At 40.8% G+C, this 15,450-nt stretch overlaps 1 protein-coding gene across 1 annotated transcript; it reads left to right on the top strand.

The window, feature by feature from the left end:
* The first annotated feature begins 357 nt into the window (after window positions 1-357).
* LOC141802435 (uncharacterized) lies at window positions 358-8,165 on the top strand. The gene is made up of 2 exons (XM_074685998.1): window positions 358-648; window positions 6,634-8,165. The coding sequence occupies exons 1-2, from the start codon at window positions 480-482 to the stop codon at window positions 7,962-7,964; spliced, it is 1,500 nt and encodes a 499-aa protein (XP_074542099.1). The 5' UTR covers window positions 358-479; the 3' UTR covers window positions 7,965-8,165.
* The last annotated feature ends 7,285 nt before the right edge of the window (window positions 8,166-15,450 follow it).

Below are 15,450 nucleotides of genomic sequence, written 5' to 3'. Positions count from 1 at the left end.
CCCTCTTTGAATGTGAGAAATATAGGGTAGAGAGAGATCAGCTGGCTGAAGAACTGGAAGGATTCGGAATCTCCACATTGGATTATAAAACTCTGTTCAGTCGGGGAAAGGAGAGTCGAGCTGTGGAGAGGAGAGTGCTGGCTTTCCTTCATTCCACTGGCCTCTATCAGAGGATATGAGAGAACTCTAAGGAGTGCAATTTTGCTCTGAACTGTGGGGGGCAGTAATACGCAAATAGCGTCCACACTGCCGGAAATCTTACGGAAGAAGAAGAAGAAGATTTCCTAACGGGAACAAGCAGGGCCCTCTGGCTCACACCCCTGCACGGTAGGTGGCGGTAATGCACCTCTAACGTTGGTTGCCACCCGATGTAAAACAAGAAGAAGAAGGTTCACTGTAGCCAACACAGAAAATCACCTCTGAAAAAACACGACAGCTTTTGTTTTTCTTTCTCTTCTTTGACTCTAGGATGTGAGGAGATGTCCAGATTTCAGAATATTGAAGATATATCCGAGCGGCGTAAGCTCACGGCGGTTAGCGGAGACATCGGTGAACAAAGAACAACATCTGGACACGAAGAGGAGCTCCAGTGCCAAAGAAAAGCGTTGGATGTGGTTTCAATATCTGAGACAATGCTACACAGAGGAGGTTTGTTTCTGAAATTAAAATAATATATGGGGAATAGAGCTAGAAGCTGAGGTGCGTAGACGGAAGCTTTGACCTACTACGGTTTAATTCACGATAGGCTCCTATGGGAATGTGAAATCTAATGTGGATTTACTGTATGCAACACAAAACAGAAGGTTTATACAAGTTTCTGTGTGGACAAAACACAGTTAGTGTTACGAATATTAGCTAACTAAACAAAATAAATATCTGAGTCGTTCGCTTTGCATTGCCTACATACACAAGATACAGTCAGTTGCCAAAAATATTGATGAGGATGTTATTTTCTTTACCGAATGATTCATGATTCTGTTGAATCACGGAAGAAGTTCTCGGGATTGCATCCTAGTTCAGTTATGCTTAATGTGTTGTGTTGTGTTGTGTGTTTATGAAGCGTCGTCAATTAAAGGCCTTATTCTCATTCTGAAGCAGAGACTCAGGTCGATCTCTGTCATCTTCATGCTCTGAGACTGCCCAGTGGTTCAGTGTTTCTGCGGTCGACGCTGTTTCAGGCTTTTTGAAACGGCTTCGACCGGTGAAGACTTTGCTTCTCTTGCTTGTCTCCTCTGAAGTGTCAACAAATCCGTATACAGGGCTATAAATAACAATCAAAACCAGCGCAGCCTGAATATCCTCCATGCTAACAGGCTAACTGTAGTGCTACACATTAAGATGGCGGCTTGTCTTTTCCTCCTGAGGTGTAGTTTTTCTGAATGGCATACGTTGTTGTCTTTCTGCTCTTTACTTGGCCGGTTAATTTTTGCAATTACTTTAATGTTTTTTTTTTAACATGTCATTGTCTTGTTTTACTTGATCAACTCAGGCCAATGCACCCCAGGAAAATGCATTCAAACAATGGGCCATAGGTAAGATGTTTTGCCAGGGAGTTTAGATTCCTGGACCCTCTGGTTAAAATGCAGCTTGTGTGTCGTTATCTGTGAGTTTAGCTGGTTGGAGCTAATCACACAGAGAAGGCGCGAATGAACATTTGGCTTCTTTGTCTCTGTGATGCCACCCACCAAGCTTATCATCAATGGGAGCCATATTGTCATGCATCGGGATACCCCAGGGGTCAGTTCTTGGTCCGCTGCTCTTTAGCATGTATATCAATGACCTACCTGAAATTTGTCCTGCTGTCAGTTGCCAAATGTATGTTGACGACACGGTCTTATACACAGCAACTAGATCAACAAAGAAAGCTGCAGAGCAATTAAAGGGGACATATCATGCTGATGCCTGAGTTAATACTTACATATAATATAATAAAGTTAAAAACAAGACAGTACACCCCCTGAATTTGCAAAATTTCAAAAAACGAGATTTTTTTTTCTGATATCTTAGAACGAGCTTTTATGCTTCTGAAAATAGGTCATTGCCAGATGGCCGCGAGATTTCGACAGTTGTGACGACACGAGGATCCTTTCTTTTTATTGGAGTAATCTGATAAAGCAGCTCCTCCTTTGTGATGTCAGTTAGTCACACAACCGCCACCGAGGGATACACCCACCAAGAGCCGAGTATAAACGTATAAACTATACATGTTACAGTACCGCTTTGACTCACCACACTGAAGCGTCCTGAGATGATCTGTGTCGAGGTGGATTTTCTTCCTCCTGAGCTGCAGAACCGTAAGGGTCTGACTCGGGGTCCAATACAAAAGGACGTATCCTACACTCTGCCATTTTATTAGTGCTATCAATGCCTTACGGTGAAGTTTTGGCAAACAGCAAACTCTCTCGGTCTGCCCCATCCAATATGGCGATTTTGTAAATACTGCCATGCTGCAAAAACCGCCCCCTGGCTTTACCCCCTCCGCCCCTCTGATAGAACTGACCAATCAGAGCACAAAGGGCTGTGACGTTGCGAGGTTACTGGAGGTCATTCTGGAAACGGAGCGTTTCAATGAGATCTTCAGAATGGCCTAAACTGAGGATATTGAGAACGCTATTGTGGGGAAATGAAGGAACTAAATGACTTGAACTGAGGGCAGAAATGCTTTACAGGCATCCTAGTCTGGCATAGTGAAAAGGAGAAACAAGCATGATCTGTCCCCTTTAAATGAGTAGTAGCACTCTGTAGCACATTGGCTTGAGTCCTCTCACCTAACATTGAACATTAAAAAAAACTGTCTCAATATGTTTCTCTATACATAAACAACACCGCGGAGAATCATTCCTGATTTATATCAAAAATGAGCCTATTAATGTGGTTAATGATGTAAAGTACTTAGGAATCACCCTGGACTCACACCTACGGTTTGAAAAACAAGTGAACTATGTTTGCAAAAAAGTTAAATCTAATATAAACTATTTCAGGATCATCAGAATATGTCTTTCTTTAAACACAGCCAAACTCTACATGCACGCTATGATATTCTCACATCTGTCATACTGCCTCACTTCCTGGTCCCGAGCCTCGCAAACAACTTTAAAACCAATCATATCCATAAACAACCAGACAATAAAAATCATGGACAAAAAACCTGCTAGATGGCATTACTGTCTCGTATTAGAGTCACACAGTATGCTTAGCTTTAAAAGTTTCATTACCTACTGTAATCTTAAAATGTTTTACAAATGCCTACATTATCTAGTTCCATCCGTGCTTGGTGAATTTGCTTGCAGGAATCAGAACTCCAGTTGAGCGAACACACGGGCTTCTATTATATATATAACGGTTACTGTCGAATTCCAATATGCAAAACATCCTTTGGTCAATCGGCCTGTTCTGTCACAGGAGCTAAACTCTGGAATAATCTCCCTACCGGTATGAAAATGCTAAATAACTTAAAAAGTTTCAACAAAGGTATTAAATCATGGCTGAAAGAGCAACAGTACTGTTCCCACATATAGATTATTATTATTATTAGAACTTATTTTCTGGATATTTTAATTCTTATGCACTTTTTAATGAACTGTGTCTAGGTATCTCTGTTTTTTAATTATCTTTTGTACATTCTTTTCTCTATAAAAGCCTCCCATGGACTGGTGTTGAAAATTAGCACTGTGCTATAAACACTTACAGTAGTGCATCTGGGACCTGTGTATATTTGAACATCACAGCATCAATGTTACTGCGTGTCCATGTCAAATAAACAATAAAATAAAAAAAATAAATTTGAAATGGGGAGACTTTGAGCCCCCTCACTGACATCCACAGGGCGCTTGCCTGTCAGTCAACAGAGCTGTTCCTCCAATTGGGCAAATTAGTGATTGTAATAGGGCTGGGCAAAAAAACAATTTTACAATTAAACCTACAACCTCAGTTTTGGTTAATGCACAATCATCCCACTGTCAACCCAGTTTATTCTGTGAGTATTCGTATAATTGTGAAACAAGTAACTGAAATATACATATACACAGATAAACAATCACAGGTTATTACTGCTTACCGCTGAGTCAGTCAGTTATTGGTTATTATGGGTTTTAATGCATTGACTGTAGTCAATGTAGGGCTAGTTGAGAATGACAGTTATACAAATTCATGGATGCAAATTTTAACAGTTGACACGTCATACTTTTGTTTTTGTTGTTCTACAGTGAAATCAAATATCAGGCAGCAAATGCTCATCTTTACCTTAAGTTCACTGCATGAGGTGCTGTGTTATTGGATACTTTTGTGGGAAAAGATCACTAAATCCATAGCTGAGGAATATTTATGAGGAAATATCTCTGTGCTGTGCCCTGGCCGCATTGCGTGCTGACAGAGGCTCTGCATCTCTGGCTTGGACAGGCTGACAGCTCCTGATGTTTAAGTGCCTGATAATAAAACAATAAAAGTTAATTTACATCTTGGAGAAAGTGTTGCATCCTCACAGAGAAGTAATGAGCAATGGGGGACGTTTTTACTATGTATCTTGGGGTGGTTTCCTTGTCTCCCGTCTCTCTGTTTGCCATATGCTATACAGAGTGAGCTTGTTAGTGTGTGTGTGCGCATACACGTGTTTGTGTGCCTGTGAACACATCAGGGTGGAACTTTGCTGTGTGGGTGCAAGAAATACCAACGCAACAAGACACAGGTAAATGACATCCCAGCAGGCAATTAAGTCTGAAAAAAAAAAAGATCAGGGTATGGACCTGATTTATGAGAGAGGAAACTCTAAATTTTGGTTTTGCCGTTGGGGGGACAGCCCACCACCCAACAACAACAGGCGTTTCACTATTTCCACAAATGAAGCGGTCTATCACTGATTGATTAAAAAAAAAAAAAACAAGGAGAGAGGGAGGATGATAGTGGTGAGGGAGAGCCAGCAAAAGGTGCCAAATTAGACTGTAATGATGATGAAAAGAACAGGGCAGCAGCAGGACAAGCAGGTGAAGAAAAAAGGACTGTGTTGATATTGGATATTGTTGGTCACGCATGCTCATCTTGCTCGTGACTTCTATCTGTTAGCCTGGGGTCTGGTTGTTTTTTAATTGATTCACCCCCTCACTCTGTTTACTTTGCAGCTTGGAGTGCTCTTTATGGTGTGTTATTGCACGTTTGTATAAACTTGTGGTGTTGCCACAGAACCTTATTTGCTTTCCGAAAATGTCTCTGCTTACATTATTTTGGTATTTAGCTGTAAAATAACTAGGGATGTCCCGATATTACATTTTCGTTTCCGATACGATAACGATACTGCAGCATCGAGTATTGGCCGATACTGATATTAATCCAATACAGTATCGGCATTAAACATTCATACTTTTATTACTTATTCTCTAGTATGTCTGTCATGTTAGAAAAGGCTTGATTAAGTGATATTATTCAAACAAACAGCAGTAGTCAGCAACAGTAGGTATGAGGAAAAACTGACCCATTTATTATTAACCAATGGGTAACAGAAATTTTAACATTAAACATAAAAAATACTAGTAATTGAATAAAATAAAGAATAAATTAGAAGACCTAGAAAATAACCTAAATAGATCAAATAAAAACAGCAGGAGCGAAGTCTGGAAAGGACTGCTTACATCGGAGTGCTTATATCTGAGATTTTAGATGCATTCCAATACGATACCCTTATTTGTATTTTTGCTGATATCGGACCGATATCAATATCGGACTGGGACACCTCTGAAAATAACGCTAAACTCCTCTACCATCATGCTTCGAGCAGTGCACAGCTGAGTGCCACGACTGAACAGCAAATGAGGGAGGGCAGAGTGCGCAGAAAATTGAAAGTCAAGAAAATGTCCCGTTTGCTTGTTGTTGTAGAGAGCTGGAAGAGAATCAGGAAGGGATCATACGGGAAGCTTAGCAAACCCAAATTAGCAACTAAACTCTAGAAGACAAGCCCTAAGAACCCACAACCCGCAACTGATGAGACATGCAAGCAACTTTTTAATCTCCTCTCCCAATATAAAAACCCACATGCGCAGGAGAGTTGAAAACATTAACTTGACTATTTGTACTCAGTGGTTGGGATATAGTCATTTTATACATCTTAAGTGCAAAAATCGTGATGTATCGAGTAAATTGGATATATCGCCCAGCCCTAGAAAGAAACACAAAACCTGTTGGGACCTAAACACTAAGCCCCTCCTGTCTTCTTTTTAGCAGTTAGATGATAGTAATCCCTCAACAGATATGCTGCTGTTAAGTTGATTTGAGAAAATAATTAATGAAAAGTAAAAAAATATACAACAGAACACCTGTTTTTATGTTTTGCTTTCATTCGAAAACATTTTTTCGTCTTCTTTTTAAATCATATCAAAGAAATAACCTATTTGTTGCAGACTATCTTCATATTCACAGCAAATATGGTAACTCGAGTCATGGTCAGTCCGAACTTTGTTCTTCTTTCAGATCAATGTCTCAACAAGCAGGAGGCTCCTGTAATCATTTGTCCAGTATATGAGATTGTCTTTACAGTTCAGCAGCAGTGCTAAAAATAAAGATCCTGAGTGTTTTTCTTTCACAATTGTTTTTCCATTAAGAAGATGATCTAATATCTCATTAATATTTGTTCACTGTGTCCTGCAGATGTTCAGCTAGTTATTGTGAAGGAAGAGGAGCTTCCCCTTGAGCAGCAGGAGTGGAGCCCCTATCCAGACCAGGAGGATAATGAGTCCCCACTCATTAAAGAGGAACAGGAGGAACTGTGGATCGGTCAGGGCAGAGACCAGCTTCAAGGACTGGAGGAGGCTGATACCAACGTCCTGTTTCCTTCAGTCCATATGAAGAGTGACAATGATGGAGAGGAACCTCAGTCCTCACTGCTTCATCAGAGACTAACTGACCATATGGAAACAGCAGCTGGTGGAGAGGACTGTGGAAGACCAGAACCAGAGAGGAGCTCAGATCCAGAAAGAAATTTCCAACCAGAGATTGAGGTTAAGATCGAAGACTCCTCAGACACTGGATCAGAAAGTGAAGATTCCCTAGATACTGGATCAGAGATTGATGCCTCCTCAAGTACTGAATCAGGGACTGAAGATGGGGCAGATGATTGGAAGGAGACCAGAGACTGTCTTAAAAGTTTTAAATCTACCACAACAGAGACTGTAACATCACACAGTTTTCTTGAGCCTGGTAAAACTAATCATGTAGTTTCTCTGGCAGAAAAGAGACGTTTCTGCTGCTCAGAGTGTGGGAAAGGATTTACCCGTAAAACAGATTTGGGCAGACACATGTTAGTTCACACCAAAGAAAAACCTTTTAGCTGCTCTGAATGTGGTAAGAGATTTAACCAACAAGGAAGCCTAAATGCACACATGTTTGTTCACACCCAAGAAAGAGCTTACAGCTGCTCTGAGTGTGGTAAAAGATTCAATTTTAAAGGAAAACTGACAAGACACATGTTCACTCATTCACAAGAGAAACCTTTTAGCTGCTCTGAATGTGGTAAAAGATTTAGCCACCAAAGAACTCTAACTGCACATATGGTTATTCACTCAAAAGAAAACCCCTTCACCTGCTCTGAATGTGGGAAAAGATTTAACTACAAAGGAAATCTGAATGCTCATATGTTAATTCACACTAAAGAAAAACCTCATTGCTGTCTGGAGTGTGGTCAAACCTTTAAACAAACGGGACATTTGAAGACACATATGTTAATTCACTCAAATGAAAAACTTTTTCGCTGTTCTTTCTGTGGGAAAGGATTTAACCAGATAGATAAGCTGGTTTCACATGTATCTGTTCACTTAAAGGAAAAACCTTTTAGCTGCGCTGAATGTGGGAGAGCATTTAAACGCAAAAGAAACCTCACTTCACATATGGTTGTTCACTCAAAAGTAAAACCCTACTGCTGTTCTGAATGTGGAAAAGGATTTTACCACAAACCGAGTCTGACTGCACATCAGTGTTCATAAACAAAAAATTACTCAGGCAATCCGAGTGTGGTGTTAGATTGCAGACTTTGGAGCTTCACGCAGAGACCCACAGTTTGGGGGTGATTCATTCAGCTGCTCTGAATGAATCAGATTCTGATTGTGTTCAGAGTTATTAAGTATGTGTTATTGTAACTTATTGAAGGTTTGTGAAAGGTATATTAATATTTAAATAAATTTGTGTGGCTGTAAACATGATACATATGAACGTCTTTATTTATAATGCAGTTTAGTGTGCCCTTGTATTTTACGAGACACTACATAACTATATTTACTAGTGCTGTCAGGCGATTAAAAAAATTAATCCAAATAATTACAGGATTTGTAATTAATTAATGAAATTAATCACATTTTAATCTCATATCTGCTTAAGGTCCCAAAATGAAGAATATGAATTCCAGGACATTAAAATTACATTAAAAGACACTAACAAAAAAACATGTAAAAATAAGGTGGGAATATATACAACACAATTTTAGGTACCCTGATGCATGAGGAACACATGAAAAAAGTGTAATGGTTCTAGCTTTACAATATCTACACAGTCCTGCACGTAAGATAAGCTGTTTTGATTTTTAGGACGGTTTTTGCGTCTGCCACATTTTTACTCAATGTGGACTCAATTTTCACTGCAATATGAACTTCTATACTTCTATGAGGTCAGGAAAACCAGGGCTAATTGCTAAAGACTGTAATGAACTATGTACAAAACACTTTATTCAAGTCTTGGATCAAAGAGGAGTGAAGAATTTTCAGTTTTACATGCTCTGAACACACAAACTGTTGCTCATTGGTGCAGAGCGGCCCCAAGCTGAAACATGACACTAGGAAGATGGAAGGAACTTTTCAAAGAATTCTTAAGATTTAGATACAGGATATATATTGATCATTCAGGGCTTGTTTAATACAGTAAAGAGTGTAGAATTACCTGTTTTTTACGGAATTGAGCTAGAGCAAACGGTTGATTTTCTGCAGATTTTCAAAAAGGACGTGTGAATAAACGAGATGTGGCCGGCAGTCTCACAAAAATGACTCTCGCTTCCCCATGCTTGCCGTGACGTCGACAAGCATGTTGCCGAGGTCACGTGTGATACATTCAGGGACCGTCGGAAATTTGAGAATCTGACGAGAACACCACTTTTTTACAGCTTTTGAATAGGACAAACGGTTTGTAAATGCCAGACATTTGAAAATAAGTGCGTCTTTGAACACCTGCGGTTTTAGGATCCAGATTAATCGGCGTTAATTTTTATAATGCGTTAATTTGCGGTGTAATTAATTAATCCAATTAACGGGTTAAAATGACAGCCCTAATATTTACAGCATTAAAATACATAGTTACCTATATACAGCTCCGAAGAAAGTAAGAGACCATTAAATGATGATCATTTCCCCTGATTTGGGCTTTATAGTTCTCCATTTGAAAAGAAACATTTTGTTTTATTCTATAAACTACTGACAACATTTCCTGTCAAATTTCACATAATAATACTGTCATCCAGAACTTAAATTTGCAGAAAACAAGAAATCCAAGCCAACTTTATTTTTTAAGCATGTAAAAAAGACACTGTGAACCAAAGTGCTGTACAGAAAAATAAATAAAATCAGTAAGATACATAGCAGTTAAAATGAGATAAAATGTAAAATAAAATAGAAACATAAAATAACTGAAACCTTATCAAAAGGCACAAAGAAGAGCAATCAAATAAATAATTAGGATGAGTAAATAAAATCTATGACTATTGTTTGCTAAAGGCTAGAAAATGAGATGTGATTTCGGTAGAGATTTAAACAAGACAGAGAAGAGGCTTACTTAACATTCTGCGGTAACTTGTTCTAAACTTTTTGATTTTCGGCTTGGTTTTCGACACCCTCAGGAACAGCTGATCTACTGACCTGAAAGAACGGGTAAGTGTGTACGGGTGCAGAAGCTTAGAGAGATAGGCGGGGCAAGTCCATGGAGAGATCTAAAAGCAAATAAAAGAACTTTAAAATTCACACAAAACTTTATGGGCAGCTAGTGGAGCGAGGCTAAAATGGGGGAAATGTGGTTGTATTTATGAATGCCAGGTAAGAGAAGTGCAGTTGTATTCTGAACCATCTGGAAATGGGCAATGAAAGATCTACTAGGCCCAACATACAAGGTATTACAGTAATCCAGCCAAGTGGTGAAAAAGGTGTGGATTACAGTTTCAAAGTGCTGTCTTGAAATCAAGAAAGAAAGAAAGAAAGAGAAAGAAAATACTTTAGTCATCCCTGAGGAGAAATTCAGGAGTCAGCAGCAATCAAGAAAACAAAAGTAAGAAAGTGTACAGAAAGTGCAAAAAGGTCTACAAGAAAATAGATGAAGACAGCCCGTCCACCACTCTCCAGCCCAGCCAGTCTCCACCTCCACAGGGTCCAGGACTGAGCCTCCCCAGCAGTCTGTTCAGTCTCTGTCTCCTGGATCCTGTCTGCCCACAGCAGGCAAAGCTCCTTCAATGTGGCGCCGGCGTGAGATTTCAGCTCCGTCAGCCACGTCCGTGAACAGCACGATGCCACTCTGCCCTCTGGCACCCCCTCTGCCACTGGGCTAGCACAGCTAGCTCGTCCATCCCACCAGAGATAGATCCCACGTTCCCAACAACGATGGATGGAAGGACAGGTCCACGTCTTCACCTCCCAGCTCACACCCGAGAACCAGCACGTCATCCTCACCTCCTCCTCCTCACCTTGAGTGAAATCATCAAGCCTTACACTAGTTAGCATTGACATGCTACAGGCTGCTAACAGCTAGTTTTACATGTAAACAATGCAGCCATGGTTACATGTAGGATCTCCAGACAAACACAGGAGAAAAGTAGTAAAAATATCACTGAAGCCACAAAAAGTTTGGTGTCCATGACCAACAATGAACCATACAGAGTAATGATCCACTCCAAATACAAAGATGACGCAAAAGAGACGAAAAAAATCACAAGAAACAAAGAAACAAAGAAGAGAGAAGAGAAGAGAGAAGAAGAGAGAGCTGCTGCGACAGGCAACTACTTGGGCAGGGCCTAGCAACACAAAGAAGTGAAAAGAGTGACAAAAGCTTGAGATGATCTCAGAAATAGTCTAAATATCAAAAATGCAGTGTTTTTCAGAACATGTTTTGATGTAGGAAGAGTTCAAAAATCAACATTTGCTGGAATAACGATGATTTTTGATCACAGCTTCCATGTGTCTTGGCTGCTCTTCACCAGTCTTAACATTGATGTCAGGACTGTCTGGCTGCAGACCTCTACAGTCAGGCCCCAACCTTGACAGAGTCATAGCCATTTTGGAAATTCATGCAAAAACACATTTGAAAATAAAATAGGGTATGGTATTCACTGCTTGTTTTATATTACAGTTGCTTTGGTTTACTTGGATCCAGCTCCAGTTTCCTCCTGTAGTTGTCCTTAGCCTCCCTGATCTTCACTCTCAGGACCTTTTGAGTTTCCCTGATTACCATTGGTGCGTCTCTGAGCGATAAACTGCAGTTTTCTCTCTCTGCAGGTACTTACATTAAAGGATGTCCCAAAGCAATAACTGTGCTCCAAGGAGAGAGGAGACTGATTGGAGGAGCGCTGGTCAAGAAAACATCAGAGCAGTCTTTTCGCTGACAAGCATGCCTGCATATGAGATATCAGTCACTGGTTGGATGCTGCAGCAGCTCCAATTTCTCAACATGAAACTTCACAAACAGAGTTTAATGAGAGAGAAAAGACAAGCTGAAAACAGTCAATGAGGATGGTTCTGAAACAGGCCATAAAGCTGGGTTTAAAAGAAGATTTGATGTGGGTTTGAAGCACAAAATACTGAAAACAACCATCGTGAAATAATTATAACAGAGAGATCAATACCCAGTTTATGTAACTTTTAAGGAGTGATTCTATAATTAGTGGTACATATCAGATTTACAAAAAAGGGGAAAAAATATGTTTATTTTTGTTTCATATTCTATTTAATTGCAAATGATAGACCTGGAATGTACTTAATTCATTAGTTGGCAAGCTCAAGCTCAAATGAATTCTTAAATTAAGTTCCAAAAAATTTTGAGCATCATTTTGTGATTTTATCAACCGTGTTATGGACAAAAGTTGTGACTATTTTTGCAACATAAATCCATAATACACTGAATTCGCAGTTTTTCAACGTTTCTATGCAAGACTACGCTCCCTAGAAATGTCATCATTTATATCACAATTTAGCCAAAATTTTAAAGAATTACGGCACAAACATCACAAGTAACATGGTTTACAAGACAAACCTGTCTCTACAACATTAAATTTTGTGATGGGTGACATGGTTGACAGATGACACAGCTGACATTTCCTCTATTTTTTGTCCCTGTGCTAACTGCAAACCTTGAACATCGAACCATCTGACCTCCATCCCCTCATATTTCTGCTTATTTTCTTCACAGTTTGGTCTTTATAACATCTATAGTAAGAACAGCAGAAAATGTTGATAACACACCTGAAGAACAATTAAAGCGCCCTATGTACAGACAATCATCTGGATGAAATATTGATGAGGAGCTGAAACATGCCTCATATTCTTCATGGTTCCCACCAAAAAGGATGTGACTTAAATTGATTTAAGTCATGTGACTTTGAAGGAGACCATTGCTGATTTATCTGCCTTTTTACAATGGGTAACAAGGCTTACACTGATTTCTAGGAAACACACAAAATGAATTATTTATCCATATACATTATTAAAATAATTTTTGAAAAATCTTCATCATGTTTAAATGATTATTCTAAACAAATAATACTGAAAATAATATTCATTAACATGTATTCTTGTGTTAAGTTTGAAGAGCAAACTTGACATTTGAAAAGTGGATCAGCTCAAACATTGCAAATTTCAATACATGATTTGCATTTTTAGTTGAATAATTAATAGAACCTGTTCACTTTCTGTATAAATAAAAGTGAAATATCACCCAAATGACCCTCTGTAAAATTGGTCATTGCATGTAAACAATACTTCATAGAATTAATTAGTATATCCCATGGACATGAAATGTCCCCCAAATTAGAGAACCCCTCTTAGGAAAGATTCATTCTTACTCTCTTTGTGTCAGAACAATATACTTGTTGCATTTCCTTTACAGTTCCCGAACATTTAAAGTATAATTTCTGTTTTCATTGAGAATTAAAACTAATACCGCCTAAAAGACACACACCCAAAAAAAAATTGTAATGAAGTGGGTATTTTAAGCTATCAGATGCTAAGGATGCTAAGGATAGAGGCTGAAAAAACAAACACATATGAATGATGCATTAAACATGTTAAATGATCCCTGTGCTTCTAAAAAAACCATCCATCAACCCCACCCAAACCAGCTGTTGCAGTTGGCCACATGGAATGCAGCAAGCAAAGATCCAGCAACTGCAACAGCGACCCAAAACATGGTCCCCTCAGACGGGTAGCCAAAGCAGCTGTTGCAGTAGGCCTCAGGAATGCAGCCAGCAAAAGGCTATACCTGAGATCCAGCAACTACAACAGCACCGTGTATCAACCCAGGCAATAGGCCATAAAAAAGACAGGGAGATGTATGGTTTGAAAGTCATAAAAGGATAAATATCTAAACGAAATTTAAATTCAAAGGGATTCTCAAATGAAGCAAAATGAACTGAATTAACAAAAGAGATCAATACGCAAACTATGAGACAAAGCGAGGAAGGACTGCACCCTGCCAGGCCATGCTGAGCCTGGAAGTGCTGGTGCAAGCTACCAAGGAAGTGTGTAGTGGCCAGAACTTATAAACCCGTGGGATCCACCCAGGCGCAAACGCCCCTGACAAGGCCTGCAAGTACACAATACACAGACATGGGAGAACACACAACTGCAGCAGCCCGGGTGGCAGGAAGCTGTCACAACCCCAAAACATGGTCTCCTCAGACTGGTAGCCAAAGCAGCTGTTGCAGTTGGCCTCAGGAATGTAGCAAACAAAGGGCTATACCTGAGATCCAGCAACTGCAACAGCACCCCAAAACATGGTCCCCTCAGACGGGTAGCCAAAGCAGCTGTTGCAGTTGGCCTCAGGAATGCAGCCAGCAAAGGGCTATACCTGAGATCCAGCAACTGCAACAGCACCCTTTATCAACCCAAGCTCTAGGCCATAAAATAGACATGGAGATGTATGGTTTCAAAGTCATAAAAGGATAAATATCTTAACAAAATTTAAATTCAAAAGTACTCTCAACTGAAGCAAAAAAAACTGAACTAAAAAAAGAGATCAATACAGAAACTAAGGTACAAAGCACAGGAGGATTGCACCCTGCCAGGCCATGCTAAGCCTGGAAGTGCTGGTGCAGGCAACCAAAGAAGTGTGTAGTGGCCAGAACTGATGCACCTGTGGGAGCCACCCAGGCACAAACGCCCCTGACAGGGCCTGCAAGTACACAATAAACAGACAGGGAAGAATAAAACCTGCAGCAGCCCAGGCGGCAGGAGGCTGTCACAACCCCAAAACATGGTCCCCTCAGACGGATAGCCAAAGCAGCTGTTGCAGTTGGCCTCAGGAATGCAGCCAGCAAAGGGCTATACCTGAGATCCAGCAACTGCAACAGCACCCCAAAACATGGTCCCCTCAGACGGGTAGCCAAAACAACTTTTGCAGTTGGCCTCAGGAATGCAGCCAGCAAAGGGCTATACCTGAGATCCAGCAACTGCAACAGCACCCCAAAACATGGTCCCCTCAGACGGGTAGCCAAAGCAGCTGTTGCAGTTGGCCTCAGGAATGCAGCCAGCAAAGGGCTATACCTGAGATCCAGCAACTGCAACAGCACCCCAAAACATGGTCCCCTCAGGCGGGTAGCCAAAGCAGCTGTTGCAGTTGGCCTCAGGAATGCAGCCAGCAAAGGGCTATACCTGAGATCCAGCAACTGCAACAGCACCCTAAAACATGGTCCCCTCAGACAGGTAGCCAAAGCAGCTGTTGCAGTTGGCCTCAGGAATGCAGCCAGCAAAGGGCTATACCTGAGATCTAGCAACTGCAACAGCACCCCAAAACATGGTCCCCTCAGACGGGTAGCCAAAGCAGCTGTTGCAGTTGGCCTCAGGAATGCAGCCAGCAAAGGGCTATACCTGAGATCCAGCAACTGCAACAGCACCCCAAAACATGGTCCCCTCAGATGGGTAGCCAAAGCAGCTGTTGCAGTTGGCCTCAGGAATGCAGCCAGCAAAGGGCTATACCTGAGATCCAGCAACTGCAACAGCACCCCAAAACATGGTCCCCTCAGACGGGTAGCCAAAGCAGCTGTTGCAGTTGGCCTCAGGAATGCAGCCAGCAAAGGGCTATACCTGAGATCCAGCAACTGCAACAGCACCCCAAAACATGGTCCCCTCAGACGGGTAGCCAAAGCAGCTGTTGCAGTTGGCCTCAGGAATGCAGCCAGCAAAGGGCTATACCTGAGATCCAGCAACTGCAACAGCACCCCAAAACATGGTC

Source organism: Halichoeres trimaculatus, unplaced genomic scaffold (assembly GCF_033239565.1).
Source record: "Halichoeres trimaculatus isolate MK-OKI-2021-1 unplaced genomic scaffold, fHalTri1.1 fHalTri1_scaffold_13, whole genome shotgun sequence".
In the NCBI taxonomy this organism is placed as follows: domain Eukaryota; kingdom Metazoa; phylum Chordata; class Actinopteri; order Labriformes; family Labridae; genus Halichoeres; species Halichoeres trimaculatus.
Note: the sequence above shows the minus strand (reverse complement) of the source record. Positions and strands in the feature narration are given on the sequence as shown.

Excerpts from the sequence above, each read along its gene's own strand:
- LOC141802435 (XM_074685998.1), top strand. The coding sequence starts at position 480 with ATGTCCAGATTTCAGAATATTGAAGATATATCCGAGCGGCGTAAGCTC. Across the intron at positions 649-6,633 it reads GACAATGCTACACAGAGGAG|ATGTTCAGCTAGTTATTGTG; the intron begins GTTTGTTTCTGA and ends TGTGTCCTGCAG.